Below are 15,143 nucleotides of genomic sequence, written 5' to 3'. Positions count from 1 at the left end.
AAAGAGCCTGACGATCTGCGAATGCAACCCAAAAAACATACCTTTGATCCAATTTAAATTAGGATTTGCAAGTTGAATCCAAGTTGTCTATCACCTTATGTCACTCTGACATTAGCGCAGAGAATCATTAGTGTCATTCAGTGCTCGTGGAATGATAGAGAAAGTGTTTTCGGTGTGTAAAATTTTATACAAAATGTATGAAAGAATAAAACATTAAAGGTAGGTAAAACAATTTTTTCAAAATCACAAATTACAACAATAAACTGGGGGACAAACAACGTTTTTTATGGAAAAAGGTGTTCAAAATGATTGCCGCACCAAACATTCACCAAAACAATTCTTTGGAAATGTGTTTCACTTATCCACAGTGGATTATTCTGAGCTGCAGTTTATCCTACACGCTAATTTTTATTATTCTAGTTCAGCGGTTTTTAAAATTTGATATCTAAAGTTCAGAACGGTGTTTTGGAAAAACTGCATTTTCGATATACAAAAATTTTACTGAATCGATTCGTTTTGCCGTTTTCTATCTACCTTTAAATTTTTGCTAAACCATTCCCTGTACATTTAAACTCTTGATTATTTTATTTTGTAGAAAGAACGTAACTGTTTGAAATACATTTTTTAATTTTGTATTTTTTTATTTGGAAATACGTTTTTTTTTAGCCACTGAGTATAATTTTTGTGGTAGAAATATGCATTTGCATGGTTAATTGGATATGCAAGGTATCTGTACTCCGAATGCGTGTTCAGATTATTGATATTATTTACTATGAATTCTGCAGGCTGTTCTGTCTAAACCCAACATTAGAAGTATTTAAAGTTCTAATATAGATTAATATCTGGAAGTTGGTACCCAGTCATAATCCGTTGAGTTCTGCTCAATGAAAATATTTTCAAGATGGCAGCACTTCCGGTTATACCGGAAGTCGCTACTAACTTTTTATTTTACACTGCGTTTTTGGTTTAGTTGAGTTATTTTAAGAAAGTTTTTTCAGCTTTCCCTATACCTAAGTTTAACCGTTTTCGAGATATTTAAGATTTTTTGAAAATGTATAGATTTGCACCCGTCATTTAAAAAATCAGTAACTCGCCAATATCTGTTCTTCAGTGTGTTCAAAATTGACAATGAAGTTAATAAACCCAAAAATTTTAAGGTTTAGCTTGGACTATTTCAAGTACCCATAACTTAATTCTTTCAAATGGGATGTCCCAATTTTTATTTTATGAGATGGGGGAGAATTTTGTTCTGCATCGAGCTGTATTAGTATTCCCTATAGGTACCTATCTGTAACAATTTTCAAGTTATGTTACTGTTTTATCAAACATAAGTCTAAGGAACGTTAATAAAGATCGATGCAAAATTGAATTCTCTACTATTTAGTGAAATAAAACTTTTGGTATTTCATTTGAAAAAAATGAGTTATGGATGCTCTAAGTTCTGCAAACTTAACTTTAAAAATTTAGAGCTTGTTATTTTTTTTTAGAAATCTGAAAACACCAAAGGAAAGATTTAGGCTTCCACTTTCAAATGAGCTGAAAAATATTTCCAAATTTAAAAAAAGGCAGAGTGATCGATTTTTGAACTAGAAGGTGCAAATCCAAAAAATAAAATAAAAACTATAAATATTTCGTAAACGTTTTAATTTAGGTAGGTATCGGGAAAGCTTATGAGAACTACCTTAAAATAACTCCAGTAATACAAAAACGCATTCAAAACTATAACTTTCCATTTAAAATAAGGAAGTTGATAGCGACTTCCGGTATAACCGGTGGTGCTGCCATCTTGAAAATATTCTCATTGAGTAGGACCTAAAAGATTATGGTTGTACACAAATTTTGAAATGACTATCATTATTACAACTCGCAATACTTCTAATGTGGGGTTTAGAAGGAACAACCTGTATAATATCCCAACGTTTTCGTATTCTGAACGGGGTCTGCAAATTTTTTGTTCCTATTATCCAAACATTGGGTACTGTATCTGGTAATTTTTGAAAATCAAGTGTGTTTCAAATTCTCAGACAAAGAACAAAGAACATTATTCCTATCAAAAGATATATTGCTGACGTAATACACTCATTACCAATGATATTTTAATATTTTTATTTTTTATTTTAATTATTTTTTTATTGTTTTTATTTTTAATATGATATTTTTTACAATTTTTCTAGAAGCTGCAAACCGTCTTGATTTTCAATCCATCGAAACGAAATGCTTTGAATCGCAGAAAACAAACGCTCCACTTCCTGCTTCACTTGAACTTGGAACCACTCCTTCCGGTTCTTCCATAGGCAACTTTCAACAATTACATCATATATCTACAGGTTGTTGTCGAAGGCGTGGTGGCGCACGTCTTTCCCCGCAAGCACCAAAACATTTCAAACGCAGGCGAGCAGTAGATCGCAGTTGGCGTTGAATGTGTTTGTGTTACGTTTGCGTAAAGTTCAGTGATTACCACGTGGCGGCAGGCGAGCCTTCGGATCTGCTGTCAACAGGAGATACGGCGACCGATCGCAGGAAAATTTTGCCGTTATCTCTGAAGCGAGATTTAGTGAATGAACGAACGTTGAATGTGAGATGTGCACCACTTTTAGTAAGTGAAGTGGTCTTGCAATTTTGACTGTTGCAAAACAAGTAAGTTGATTTCGCTTTAATTTGGAGTTTTTTAAACACATTTGGATTAATAAAAGTGAAAAAATGTTTACACCTGCACTGAGTACTTAAGTGTTTACTTTCACACGGGTTGCGGTGTACGCTTGACTATTCCACATTTTATAAGTAGAGTTCGAATGATAAAGATTTTGGGTTTTTGGAAATTTTGGGATTGGCTGCGGTTGAATGTTATTATTGCAAATTGACGAACGAATTAATTGTTGCAATTTTATGACAAAAGTAGTTCTGCTTGTTTAGCCTACTTTGGTTATGCTTGTTTACATAATTTACAATATTACCTACGCTTACCTCATACAGTCATTATAAGAGATTAAAAACTTAGTTTTGTCATTGTCCGCTATGATGTCATTTTAGTTTTATAGTTTGATTTAAATACATATCATGTTTTCTGTTCAGGTCTTGACCAAAATAATGTAGGGACTCGCGTATATCAATTTCTAAAGGGAAAAATAGTACAAAACGTTTAGTTATGCTTTTGTACAGGGTGCCGCGTTTTGGATGTCCGAAGGGATCTTCGAAACTAAGAGGTTAAAAGAAAAAAACGTCTTTTGTTTTCGACTTAAAACAAAAGGTAAAATTTTAGCGAAATTCATATTTTTCTTATTATAAAAAATACACATATGAAACAAAGGCATTATAGTATTTTTTTACAGAGAATTTAATAATGTTATCAGTGAAGTGAAGTATTTTTTTTAAACAGAAATTATTGTTACCTATGACATTTCCGAAAAGCTTATTTTTTCTTAACTGAAAACAATATAAATACAGTTTGATATTCTTATAATAATGTTGATAAAAAATATATTTATAATATTTGAAAGTAGTTGGCCGTGTGAAAAATTATTTCACATTATAGGTGTGAAGAATCTCGAAATTTTGTGAACGGTTATTAAAATAATTAAAAAAGATGTTACATAAAAAATGTTTTTTTTAGAAAAATGCTTTTGTTTAAAAGATGCACTAAAAAGTAAAAAATTATGTTTTTCTATCAGAACAGAATATTTTTGCTTACAAATTAGAATTTTAAATTTTATAAAAGCTTTAGGAACAGTGCTTACTTTAAGAACGTAATTCCGTTAAGCCGTATTGTTATGACCGTTTTCAAAGCTTTTTTAAATTTTAAAATCCTTATTTGCAAGCAAAAATATTCTCCTCTGATAGAAAAACATTGTTTTTTACTTTTTAGTGCATTTTTTAAATTAGAGCTTTTTTCTAAAAAAAAACATTTTTTTTATTTAGCGCTTTTTACTCTTTATTTATTCTAAACGTTTTTTGCTCTGAGATTTAGTTTCGCCGTATTATTGTAACACCATTATTTTGTTGATTTGTGCAAACTTGATTAGTGGAATGTGATAGAAAACAGCTGTTAGCATTAAAAGAACATCCTAACCTCTGTTCTGTGTCTATACTCTATCGTCCAAGATAAATTAATTTAAAAAAATAGTGACATTTGTTTGTAACGAAACGTAATGAAAAGGATTAGCTATTTATGTATTTCCCAATGACTAACATACCGTTAATGTTGGTATAATTTACGGTATGCACACATCGAAAACCCATTTGTAAATATAACTTAAAACTTCAAAACCCTATTTAACCTCTTTAACCACATAGGATTGCATTGTCACGCAGATTAAGTAAGTATGCAAAACGGGAACCTTTTCAAATTTGGCTCCAAAAATGTGAAACGGACAAACAGACAACGAAGCTGTTAAAAATGTGAAATTATCAAAATAAGCTATGTTAAAGTTATTTTCAATTTTTCTTTTTCCCATATTACATGTTTTATTAGAAAATAGAATGACAATGTAAGCTTGCCATTTTAAATCTAAAAAAATAATTATTATTAATTGCAAAAATTTGACGTAATAATTATTTATTATGCTGTTTTTGAATTAATTAGTGTTTAAAATCATTAAATTATAAATACTTGTGGGGTAATATATGTATTTTTCATAGTTTTTATTAGGCATCCAAATTTTTTCATGGTCTACTACAAAGAAAAAGCGAAATGTTATGTTTTTTCTGCAATATTAAAAATTAATGTATTATATTATACAAATGGATGTCTAATCGGAAAAAAAGTTTTTCAAAAATGTCACAGCCGCCTATGATTGCTATTTAAAATAATAAAACTTTGTTATTACCGCTAAACGAATAGTTAAAAAATAGTTAAATAATGTCTTTGTTTGAAATATGCATCTTTTATAATAACGAAGATATGAATTTTTAAAGATTTCGCTGAAATGTCAACTTTTGTTTATAAGTCAAAAACAAAAGACTATAGTGGGATATGGTTTTGACCAAAATTATTTTCTCAAAAAACGGAACCGAGAATGTGTCACTCATTTTTATCTAAACCTCTTAGTCCCCTATTCGGACACCCAAACTGCAGCACCCTGTATAGTATTTTAAATTTTAATATGTATAATTGGAAAAATTGAACTAAACATTTATAAAAACTTCCGGAAAACGTTTTATCTCAATTTTATTGTATTTTCTATAACAACATGCTACAATAATAAATATTTAAAATTAAACTTCAGCAAGTTGGGTAATAGAAGTAATATTTTTTCTTAAATCATTCAAATACAACTTGCAACAAACCTCTTCTTTTTTATCTTCTATTAAGTTAATAAAAATAATATATCTTTGAAGTTTAATTTTTTTTTCTAATTTAACAAAGAGCTATTAACATTGTTGTTGAACAATAACGATAAAATTTTCAGTTTTTTTTTGTTTTTTGATTAGGAAGGGAAGCTCACTAACACCATCATACTGCATTAAATATTATTAATTAACATTTTGCGATAATGTATTGAGTATGGGTTTATAATTTCTTTTTTTCTACTTTGGTTTCACAGATTGTGCACTTTTGTGCAACTCCTTTTAGTAAATTTTTAGGAATTTTTGGCAATGCTGGGCTGGGTGTCATAAGTCGTCACTGTAATTTAGTGTGTGATTTGTCACCAGCGTAAAGTCGTTTATTGATAAAGTTCGAATAATTAACAAAATTAAGAGAACATAGTTTTAACAGATTTTGATATGTTAAACTAAACAAAAAAAAACAATAAATAGAAAGTAGAAAAATAGTATATTACAATCGTTTTATGGGACTTAATTGTGGCACTCATTCTATTGGAGCACTTTTTCCTCGTGCGCCAAAACCATTCGTGCCATAATAGAACGTCTTCTAAACTAGTATAATAATATACTATTTGTATACTGTGCTTTTTGTGGTATTTAATGACTAATTTGTAATCTTGAGTAGACATTGTTCAAGAAGGTAAAAATCAATTTAGTAATTTTAAAGTAAATTTATTATCAGTTATCGTTGTTATCACTTTATCAGTCTATCTCTATCAAGGTTGGCACAAATTTTTAACTTTGTGTTAATTTCAAAAATAATTGTTATGATTGTTTTAGGTTTCAAATTTGGGCATAAGTTTGATTACAATATATCAATAAATTTATTGGCACACATTATTAATTTTTTATATCATCATTTACTTTCAATAGACATCAACATGAAACTTTTTCTAGGTTTTCTTTTATGAGTACTTTTCTCATTTTTCTATTACAATACTTTCTCTAAAGACAACATTTAAATACATGATATTCTAAACTTGAAAGTGTTAGTAAGGGTATTAGTAAGAGTTAAGTAAGATAAAATAGATCAAATGCAAATAAAATATTAAAATTAGACACAAAATCTCATTAACTGCCTAACTGATGCAGGTTTGCTTGTGCTTACTGAAAGTGTTTGTTTAATAAATTTTCTTTTGATTTTTACTTTTTAGATTTTTTTGAAGTGATAAATCATTGGCATTTGTTTCATGAATTAAAAAGAACCCAATTTTCTCGTTTATTTAAAACTTGTTAGATTTTGTTTAGTTTAACTGTTGTTAGGTTGACTGAACTTTCGTTAAAGATTACACGGCAGTGGCACAAGGTTGTCTGATAGAGGTCAGCGAATTTGCAACAAAAGTAGTTTGTTGATGTGATACTCAAAAAATCATCAATGTTTAGGCGGTTAACACCACAAGAGGTCAAAAGCCAAGCTTTAGGTCAATGTCATATACATACATAATTGACAATCACTGAATATATTTTTATTAATTTATTATTCATTTTGTTATCAACATTCTTTTCTAGACATATTTTTGTGTGCATACAGGGTGGTTAGTTTAGGACCTATATTAGGAACTTTTTAACTTTGAATGTAGCTAGAGCTTTAAAATTTTGTTTATGATCCAAATCAACCATTCTGAGTTCAACTAAATAATTTTCAAAATCATTGAGCTTCCGGAACTACAAAAAATTGGCGCCAAGTTTGAAATTTTTGATAGTAACCACACATTTTTATTGAATATTTGAATTCAAGCTGAGTAAAATTTACTTAAGTTGTTGGTACTTATAAAAAAACACTAAAGTTATGTTTTTTCAAATGGAACACCCTAAATTTTGATCCATTTTTTAACGTAGATTTTAATATTGATGATTTTAATCTCAACTTGTATTGGTTGATTCTGCTTAGTTTTTGAAATATTTTTTTTTACATAAACATGTTTTATTTAAAAATTTATTACACCAAAACAGAGAATTGTAGAAAAGTAGGACTGTCACCACTTTAAAGGAAAAAGTTTAAACTGTTCCAATTGTTTAGCGTATTACAATTAGAAACAGAAAAATTAAGAAGTTTGTTAAAAATTGAATATTTTGAAAAACTTAAATGGAACACTCTATTTTTGTTCTTGCTTCTCAGAGATTATTAAATTGTCTATCTAAAAACATAAAGTTTCAAATGCCTTAATTTGATAACTAAAAAGATATTTCACTTTAAAAGTTAATTTCAACAACAATGCACACTTTTCATGAGCACCATTGTTACTATAGTAAACCATATCATAACCATAGCAACTCCATCACAGACTGTTTGTTGGAGTTTATACGGAAATTTAAAAATTCGCTATTAAGAAAAATTTTAGTTATTTCACTGTAATGTATGTAATTACAAATAATGGCCTAAGGGTAACATTAAAGTTATTATTAGCAGAAAATTTCACTTTTTGTTTACTGAAACAATAGGTAATAATTTTTTTTAATTCTTAATGCTAAAGATCTTTTGAATTTTGAACTGTTAATGTTTTTAGAGAGACAACTTGAAGGTCATAAGTTTGTGTTGTAGCTAATTTCAGAGGCACACTGTAGGTATACTTGGAAATAATTTGTAAATAATACAAATAATTTTACAATAATTTGTAAAAAGAGATTATTTGTTTTTACATTTAAAGGTCAATAATTGACTTTTTTACATTGCAGGGACACCCTGTATGTCATTTTTTTGTTAAAAGTTTTATTTACAAGGGTTTATCTAAGATATCACAGTTCCTTTGCGATAAGTGAATAATTTTTTTTTCAATCGATAACCGAAGGTTTGGAGAGTTTTCTAGAATTTTCGAAATTGTCAACTGTCAAAATTCATGGCTAGTATGATTTTTTTTCAAAAAACTGCTATAACTTGGTTTTTTGCAATGGAACGATCTTATTTCCTTAACGGCAATCGAAAGAATAGCGATATTTCTGGTGACTTTTATCAATACGTCCTATATGGTAGCGCTCAGCTCCATTTGCATGTGCGTCATCTGACATTTATGTCACTACGTTTACATAGCAGGGCCATAGTGGTGACAAACTATCAAATATTTTTTGAGGTTACGAAGTGTTTAAATTATGAGTTGTTACAAAAAATACAGATTCACAAAACAAGAACTAATAAACGCAGAATCAAAAACCTAACGAAACGCAAATCACAAAACACAATAAACGAACGGAAAATACTTACGATTAACACCGATAATACTTTCGACAACCATGCGACGACGACTACAATTTACTGTCAGTGTCAGGTTGACAAATGTGACACTTGACGGTGTTGTCGAAGTGCACATGTAAATTAATGTTCAAGGATACCACCCTTAGATACCTCTTAGTTGTTTAAATTTGCATTGTTTTTGATAATTTTTTTACAGCTTTGTGTTGGTAATGAAAAAATGAAATTGATGGCGCAAACCGAGCTGACCGCCACTATACCATTCTCTTACACTTTTTGAAAAAAATCACAAAAATAGATTTTAATTCGTAATTTTCACAGCTAATCAAGTAGACCTTGTAAAATGGTCAACAATTGTCAAACTTTAATATTTTATTTAGTTTTTATCTGGTTCATTATGGAATAAGCAGTAAAACAATAATATTTAAAAATAGTTTATTATAACTTAGTGAATTATGTAAAGTATCTCAGTCAGTCTGCCATCGAATTTGGACTTCTTGAATGAAAATGGTGAACAAATCGGGCATTTCTTTTAATTATTTGCACAATTTTGTAGTATCTTTCGAAGGTTTACTTGATTAAAAATAAAAACAATCAGTTAAAATTCAGTTTTTTGCGATTATTTAAAAAACTGTGGGAGATAGATACAGAAGGTGGTAATGAAAGTTTGCACAAAAATTGATGTTCTTTTGATTGCGATTGAAAAAACAGGGTGATTCCATTTGAAAGAACTGTTTTATAATCGTTTTTTAACCATTTTTAAAAGAATCATAGTAGCTTTGTAATTTAACAATTAACTATCTTGAAGATTTGAAAAACCTTTGGAACCTTTGGCTATCACATGAATAAAGAATTATTCACTTACTGTAGAGAGTTCACGAGTTGTGATATTTTAAATGAACCACTGAAAATTTGTATTAAAAAATTGACAGACGTCAAAAACTATGACAAATAAGTACTAATAGTTAAGGTACATTTTACTCAGTTTCAAGGCGCAAATTCAAAAATTCAATAAAAATAGGTGGTTACTATTTAAAATGTTAAAGTTGGCACCAATTTCTCATAGTTCCGAAAATTTAGCCATTTTGAAAATTATTTAGTTGAACTCAGAATGGTCGATTTAGATTGTATACAAAATGTTAAAGCTGTAGCTATATTTGAAGTTATAAAGTTCCTAATAGAGGTCTTAATTAAAAGAATCAGCCTGTATATTACAAAGTAAAAAATATATATTGATAATAAAATTATGAAAGAATAAAGAACAATTTGCAACGAACAGGTAATAGGTATTTAATTCACGGGAAATAATTTAAAAAAATTAGGGTATATTTTGAGGAAAAGTTTCTAATGTAGTTTTGGAAAAAAGTATAGAACAGGTATTTAAAAAATCGTAAAATGAACGCAGTTTATTATTTTATTTTGGAAGCTAAGAACATCAGATCAGTAATTTGTATGGTATTTAATTAAAATAATTGCACGAAACTTTAAAAGTACCTAGGTAATTTTATTTAATTATTACTCGGTAATCAACGTTAATTTTCATTTCAATTATCAAACGAAACCATCTGCAACATTCACATTTGTTTTCTGGAATTATTAATCAAAAAATTTACACTTTTTAAAGTGCTATTACGCACAATAAAATAGTAGGTGAAAATTAAAGTTGGAATCGATTTTGTTGTAACTAGATTTGACACGATTCCTTTTAACCGAAATAGATAACAATGAATTGTATTCTTGTAGTAAGCTATAAAAGAACCCATTTACTAATAGCATCCACTTGTTTTGATTGAACAAGTGGTGATGAGAGTCAGTCGATAAAATAATAATTTAGGATAGGGCGTGAAATTAAGGGGGAAAGTCAAGAATGGCAGTTTTCATGTTATTGGTCAGGTGTTTCGTGTAATAATTTATCAAAAAACGTATGGATTTCTAACTTTAACTTTGGTTATAAAGTTTGCAAACACAAACTTTGTGGCGGTAACAAATTTTGTTGGATGATAAGAATTGTGTATTCTTTTTCGCAATGTTTGCATTATTGAGTGATTTAGCCAAACATTTTATTTTGCAAATGACATAATCTTTAACAACTTATTTACAATATGCTAACATCTCTAGGACGTGCATTTGTATACAAAGAATTGTACTTTTTTTAATAATTTTTTTTTCACAATTTTTGAAATTTGGAAAGCAAGGTTTATATTGTTTGGCATTACTTGTGTTAATTTTTATCTGTAGATATGTTATCACAGTTGATAACACAGTTAACACGTATTGATTGTAAATATTGTCAAGAAAATGTATTTTTCACAGAAATGTTGCTTTCTTTTTATTAGTCATTTAGGAAAACATCAGAATTTAACAGTTTTCTGAGTAGAAATATAAGTGGTTTTTGGAAATCTGTCACATTTATATTTATGTGAACTGTACTTAAACAGCATCTAACTTGCAAAAATTATTGCAAATTTATTAGTGAAGGTTGAATTTGGTATGGTTATATTTGGCATGTTGTCCAGATGTTAAATGGGTTTTCAAAGTCATTAATAATATTGCCGCTAAGTAATTAAGTAAAATTTATTGAGATTTGTTTATTGAGTTATTAAATTATTTTGTTTATGTAGGTGATTTGCGGGTACCTAATAATTATTTTATTTGAAAATGAGTACCTAAGTTGTTAAGAGCTTCTCAAATCCATTTAAGTTTTGCTGAGAACATTTTGAGAAAAATAGTAGTTGAAGTTGAAAAAAAGAACAATCACAAAGAGTCTTGACAGCAAAAACTAAGATAACTAAATGTTTATTCTTCAACACTGTCAAAATTTATGGTTTTTCTCCTGTGTAAGAAAGTTTCGACAACAGTTTGGCATTTCTCAGTGTAAAACGTCAGACTATTCTTAACAAACTTAAAGCAATTTTAAGCCTTGTTGAGTCTCATTCGCAGAATAAAATGTATTCAACTCGGTTCATTTATTTCACCTCGTAGATGATAAACCTCTCGTTAAAAATCCTCTCGGCAATAAAGCGTCCGATTTACACTCAAAAAAAGTTTTATTACACCACTTTGTACAGCGTAAGTCAATAGTGGGATACTTTTGACATGTCTCTAAGATGTAACAAAAAATCTAATTGCACTTACTTACCACTTGGATACGTCGTTTGATTTTTAAAAACATTAATTTAATCAATACTGTTTTTTATCTTTTAAATAATAATAATCCATACTGAAATTTTAGCAAATCGTGGTTTAAATTAATTTTTTTAACGATTACCGATTTGGTGAGCTGGAATTAATAATTCAGAAATAACCCACTACTGGCTCACACTCTGTATACATACAGCGTGACCCAGGGGTGTGTAATCGGTCTATAACTTTTTTGCTATTAAAATATTGCCATGCTGTTTTTATTATCTAATAGATCGGCAAACTAAAGTCCACAAACTAAAAATATTTTTGTTATACACAGGGTGTTGTATAAAGGGTGGTGAACTAAAGTTATATTTTTTTAAATGGAACACCCTATATATTTTTTCAAAATTGGGTTCTACGTAAAAAAATAATGGAACTTTGTATAAACTATTATGGGTATATCTCTTTTCGATTAGGAATTATTCAACTTTTCTATATAAAAAGACCAATTTTTGAAAAATCACTGCGAAGTCGCCTATGAATATTTTCCGATAAATTTGCAACAGGAAAACTCAGAATATCCTGTAGTTACTGCAAGAATCGACTTTTACTTGAAACACTTAAATAATGTACAGGCTGCTGCATTTTAGATGTCCGAACAGGGAATTTCTGAAATTATGAGGTTTAGAGAAAAACGAGTGACACATTCTTGGTTCTGTTTTTTGAGAAAATAATTTTGGTCAAAACCGCATCCAGCTCCCGTCTTTTGTTTTCGACTTATAAACAAAAGTTGACATTTTAGCGAAATTAAAAAAAACCTTATCTTCTTCATTATTAAAGACACACATTTGAAACAAAGACATTATAGGCACTTTTTTGCAGAGAATTTAATAATGTTATCAGCGATTTTTTAACTTTCTGTTTAGTAAGCTTAATTTTTTTGATAGGAATCATTGGCGGCTGTGATATTTTTGGAATGCTCTTTTTTGATTTGATGTTTATTTCAGTAAATACATTATTTTTTAATATTTAGAAAAAAAACTGAACATTTCGCTTTTTCTTTGTAGCAGGCCATGAAAAAATTTTGAATTTTCAATTAAAACTATTAAAAACATATTACGCAACAAGTATTTAAAGTTTAATAATTTTTTAAACACTTATTAATTCAAAAACAGCATACTAAATAATTATTAGGTCAAATTTTTGCAATTAATAAAAATTATGTACTTGCTTTTAGATTTAAAATAGCAAACTTACATTGTCATTCTATTTTCTAATTAAACATGAAATGTCGGAAAAGGAATAATCTTATTAATTGTATGATTGTCTGTCATAAAAATTTTAGTGACACATTGTTTTCAATTTTCTGCATAGTTTTTATGTAATATTTGCGACGATTGCATATTTGTTTAATTGAAAATAACTTTGGTATAGCTTATTTTTATAATTTCACATTTTTTACTTTAATAACCTTCACAAAATTTCTAAATTATTCACACCTTTTATGTGCAATAATTTTTCCATGGCCAACTACTTTCAAATATTGTAAATATATTTTTTTATCAAAAGTATATACAAATATCAAACTGTATTTATATTGTTTTCAGTTCAGAAAAAGATAAGCTTTTTGAAAATGTCAAAGCCAACTATAATTCCCATTTAAAAAAATAAAATGCTTTAAAATGCTATTACGGCTAAACGAATGATTTAAAAAAAATCGCTGTTAACATTATTAAATTCTCTGTAAAAACAGTGCCTTATAGTGTCTGTGTTTCAAATGTGTGTCTTTTATAACAGGGTTAATAAGGAAGATATGAATTCTTTGAAATTTCGCTAAAATCTCAACTTTTGTTTATAAGTCGAAAACAAAAGACGATAGCGGGATGAGGTTTTGACCAAAATTATTTTCACAAAAACGGACCCGAGAATGTGTCACTCGTTTTTTTCTAAACCTCTTAGTTTCGGAGATTCCCTATTCGGACATCCAAAATGCTGCAGCCTGTATATTAAAAAAAATTACATCACCTAGTTTTAACTGAGAGAATCACCCAAATCTTTCCTCGGAACATTTTCAGTGTAATTTATTTGATAAATGAATTGCATGCAGTTTTAATAAATTTAGTTCATTAAGATGTAATTTTAAATTTGTTTCAGAAATGACGGAAGGCAGCGATGAATGTTCAAAAGGTGCTTGTTCAACTGCTGCTAAAGAGACATCGCGACGTCTGAACGCTTTAACCAAAACCGAAATTCCAGAAAACAAATTGAAAAAAGAAGAATTCCGGCCAAGAATTCGATGGCCTGATTTAACAGTACAAGTATTTATTCATGTAGGATGTTTATATGGACTGTATTTGTGCCTTGTGTCTGCCAGATTATACACAACACTTTTTGGTAAGTAATTTTCAGTAAAATGATTCATAGACAGGTGTCAAATAGATTAAGCGATTGATTTTTGTGCGATAAAAGGTGACTAAGCAAAAAGCCTAGGTATCTAAATATAACGCTTTCGTTATCTTCGACCAGTTACAGTAATAAAAATCGTAATTATAAACATATCTGATTTAATTCCGGCGAATCAAAAATAAACGCGTCACGTCACGCAATTTTAAATTTTCTACATCTGTAATAATACTAACAATGAATCGTTGATCAGTTGTTGAGTGGTAATTTATTTCTATTACTGTTGAACTAAATTAATTGTCATGGATTTGTTCCAAGAGCTATTTACGACAGGTTAATACATTTTTTGGCGTTTACTTCCGTGCTATTCACGCTTGTCTAATTGTAAAATGAGTTTGAATATTTCAAATTACAAAAATTTATACGAAAAATGTGTGAAGAAGCTATAAAATTATAAATACAACAAAAATTTGTAAAAAGCATTCGTTTATTCATTTTTAACGAATAATAAAATACTATTTGTTTACGCTTACTTTATATTTATGCAAAGTTTTAATGATTCTATGAATAAATTCGTATTATTGAACACATGTTTAGGTAAAACATATGTGCCTAAATTGACTCATTTATTAATTACATTAGATAACTAACATTTTGAAGATGCAATACTTAGTTCAGTTTAGTCGTTTTCAGTAGCTCACTTATTAGTAAAGTTGGATTTTAGATATTTTATGGATGTTATTTCTACTTTAGGACGTATTCTAGGAAAATATTTTTGATTATCCCAAAAAGTATGACGTCATAATAATTTTTTTAAATGCCATGCTATTATTTTTTAGTGGCCATTTAGATGGCTTTCTAGTTTCTTACATGTCACGTGCTTTCTTGATCACATTAGTACGTACGTCTTGAACAAAGTCTAACAGACTTAGTAAGTTTGGTCAATCTGCATAAACAGGAGTTGCCATTTGAAATAAGCGAAATAAAAGGCTTTAAAGTTTAAAAACTTTGGAATTAAATTGTAAACACCCTGTAATACTTCAGAACAATCAAATTTAATTAATATAAGTCTGTTAGACCTTGATCCACACGTACATAGTAATAA

General features: G+C 28.8%; 1 protein-coding gene across 2 annotated transcripts in view; it reads left to right on the top strand.

Annotated features, from left to right (window-relative positions):
• The first annotated feature begins 2,496 nt into the window (after positions 1-2,496).
• LOC656313 (acyl-CoA Delta(11) desaturase) overlaps positions 2,497-15,143 on the top strand; it is a 30,253-nt gene continuing 17,606 nt past the window's right edge. Inside the window, exons 1-2 of one of the 2 annotated variants that reach the window (XM_962850.4) lie at positions 2,497-2,637; positions 13,790-14,029. In XM_962850.4, the coding sequence (XP_967943.1) occupies positions 13,792-14,029 (238 nt within the window). In that variant the 5' untranslated portion in view covers positions 2,497-2,637; positions 13,790-13,791. 2 annotated transcript variants of the gene reach the window in all.

The sequence above is a fragment of the Tribolium castaneum genome, chromosome 7 (genome assembly GCF_031307605.1).
Source record: "Tribolium castaneum strain GA2 chromosome 7, icTriCast1.1, whole genome shotgun sequence".
In the NCBI taxonomy this organism is placed as follows: domain Eukaryota; kingdom Metazoa; phylum Arthropoda; class Insecta; order Coleoptera; family Tenebrionidae; genus Tribolium; species Tribolium castaneum.
The sequence above is the reverse complement of the archived record's forward strand: the minus strand, read 5'-3'. Positions and strand labels throughout refer to the sequence as shown.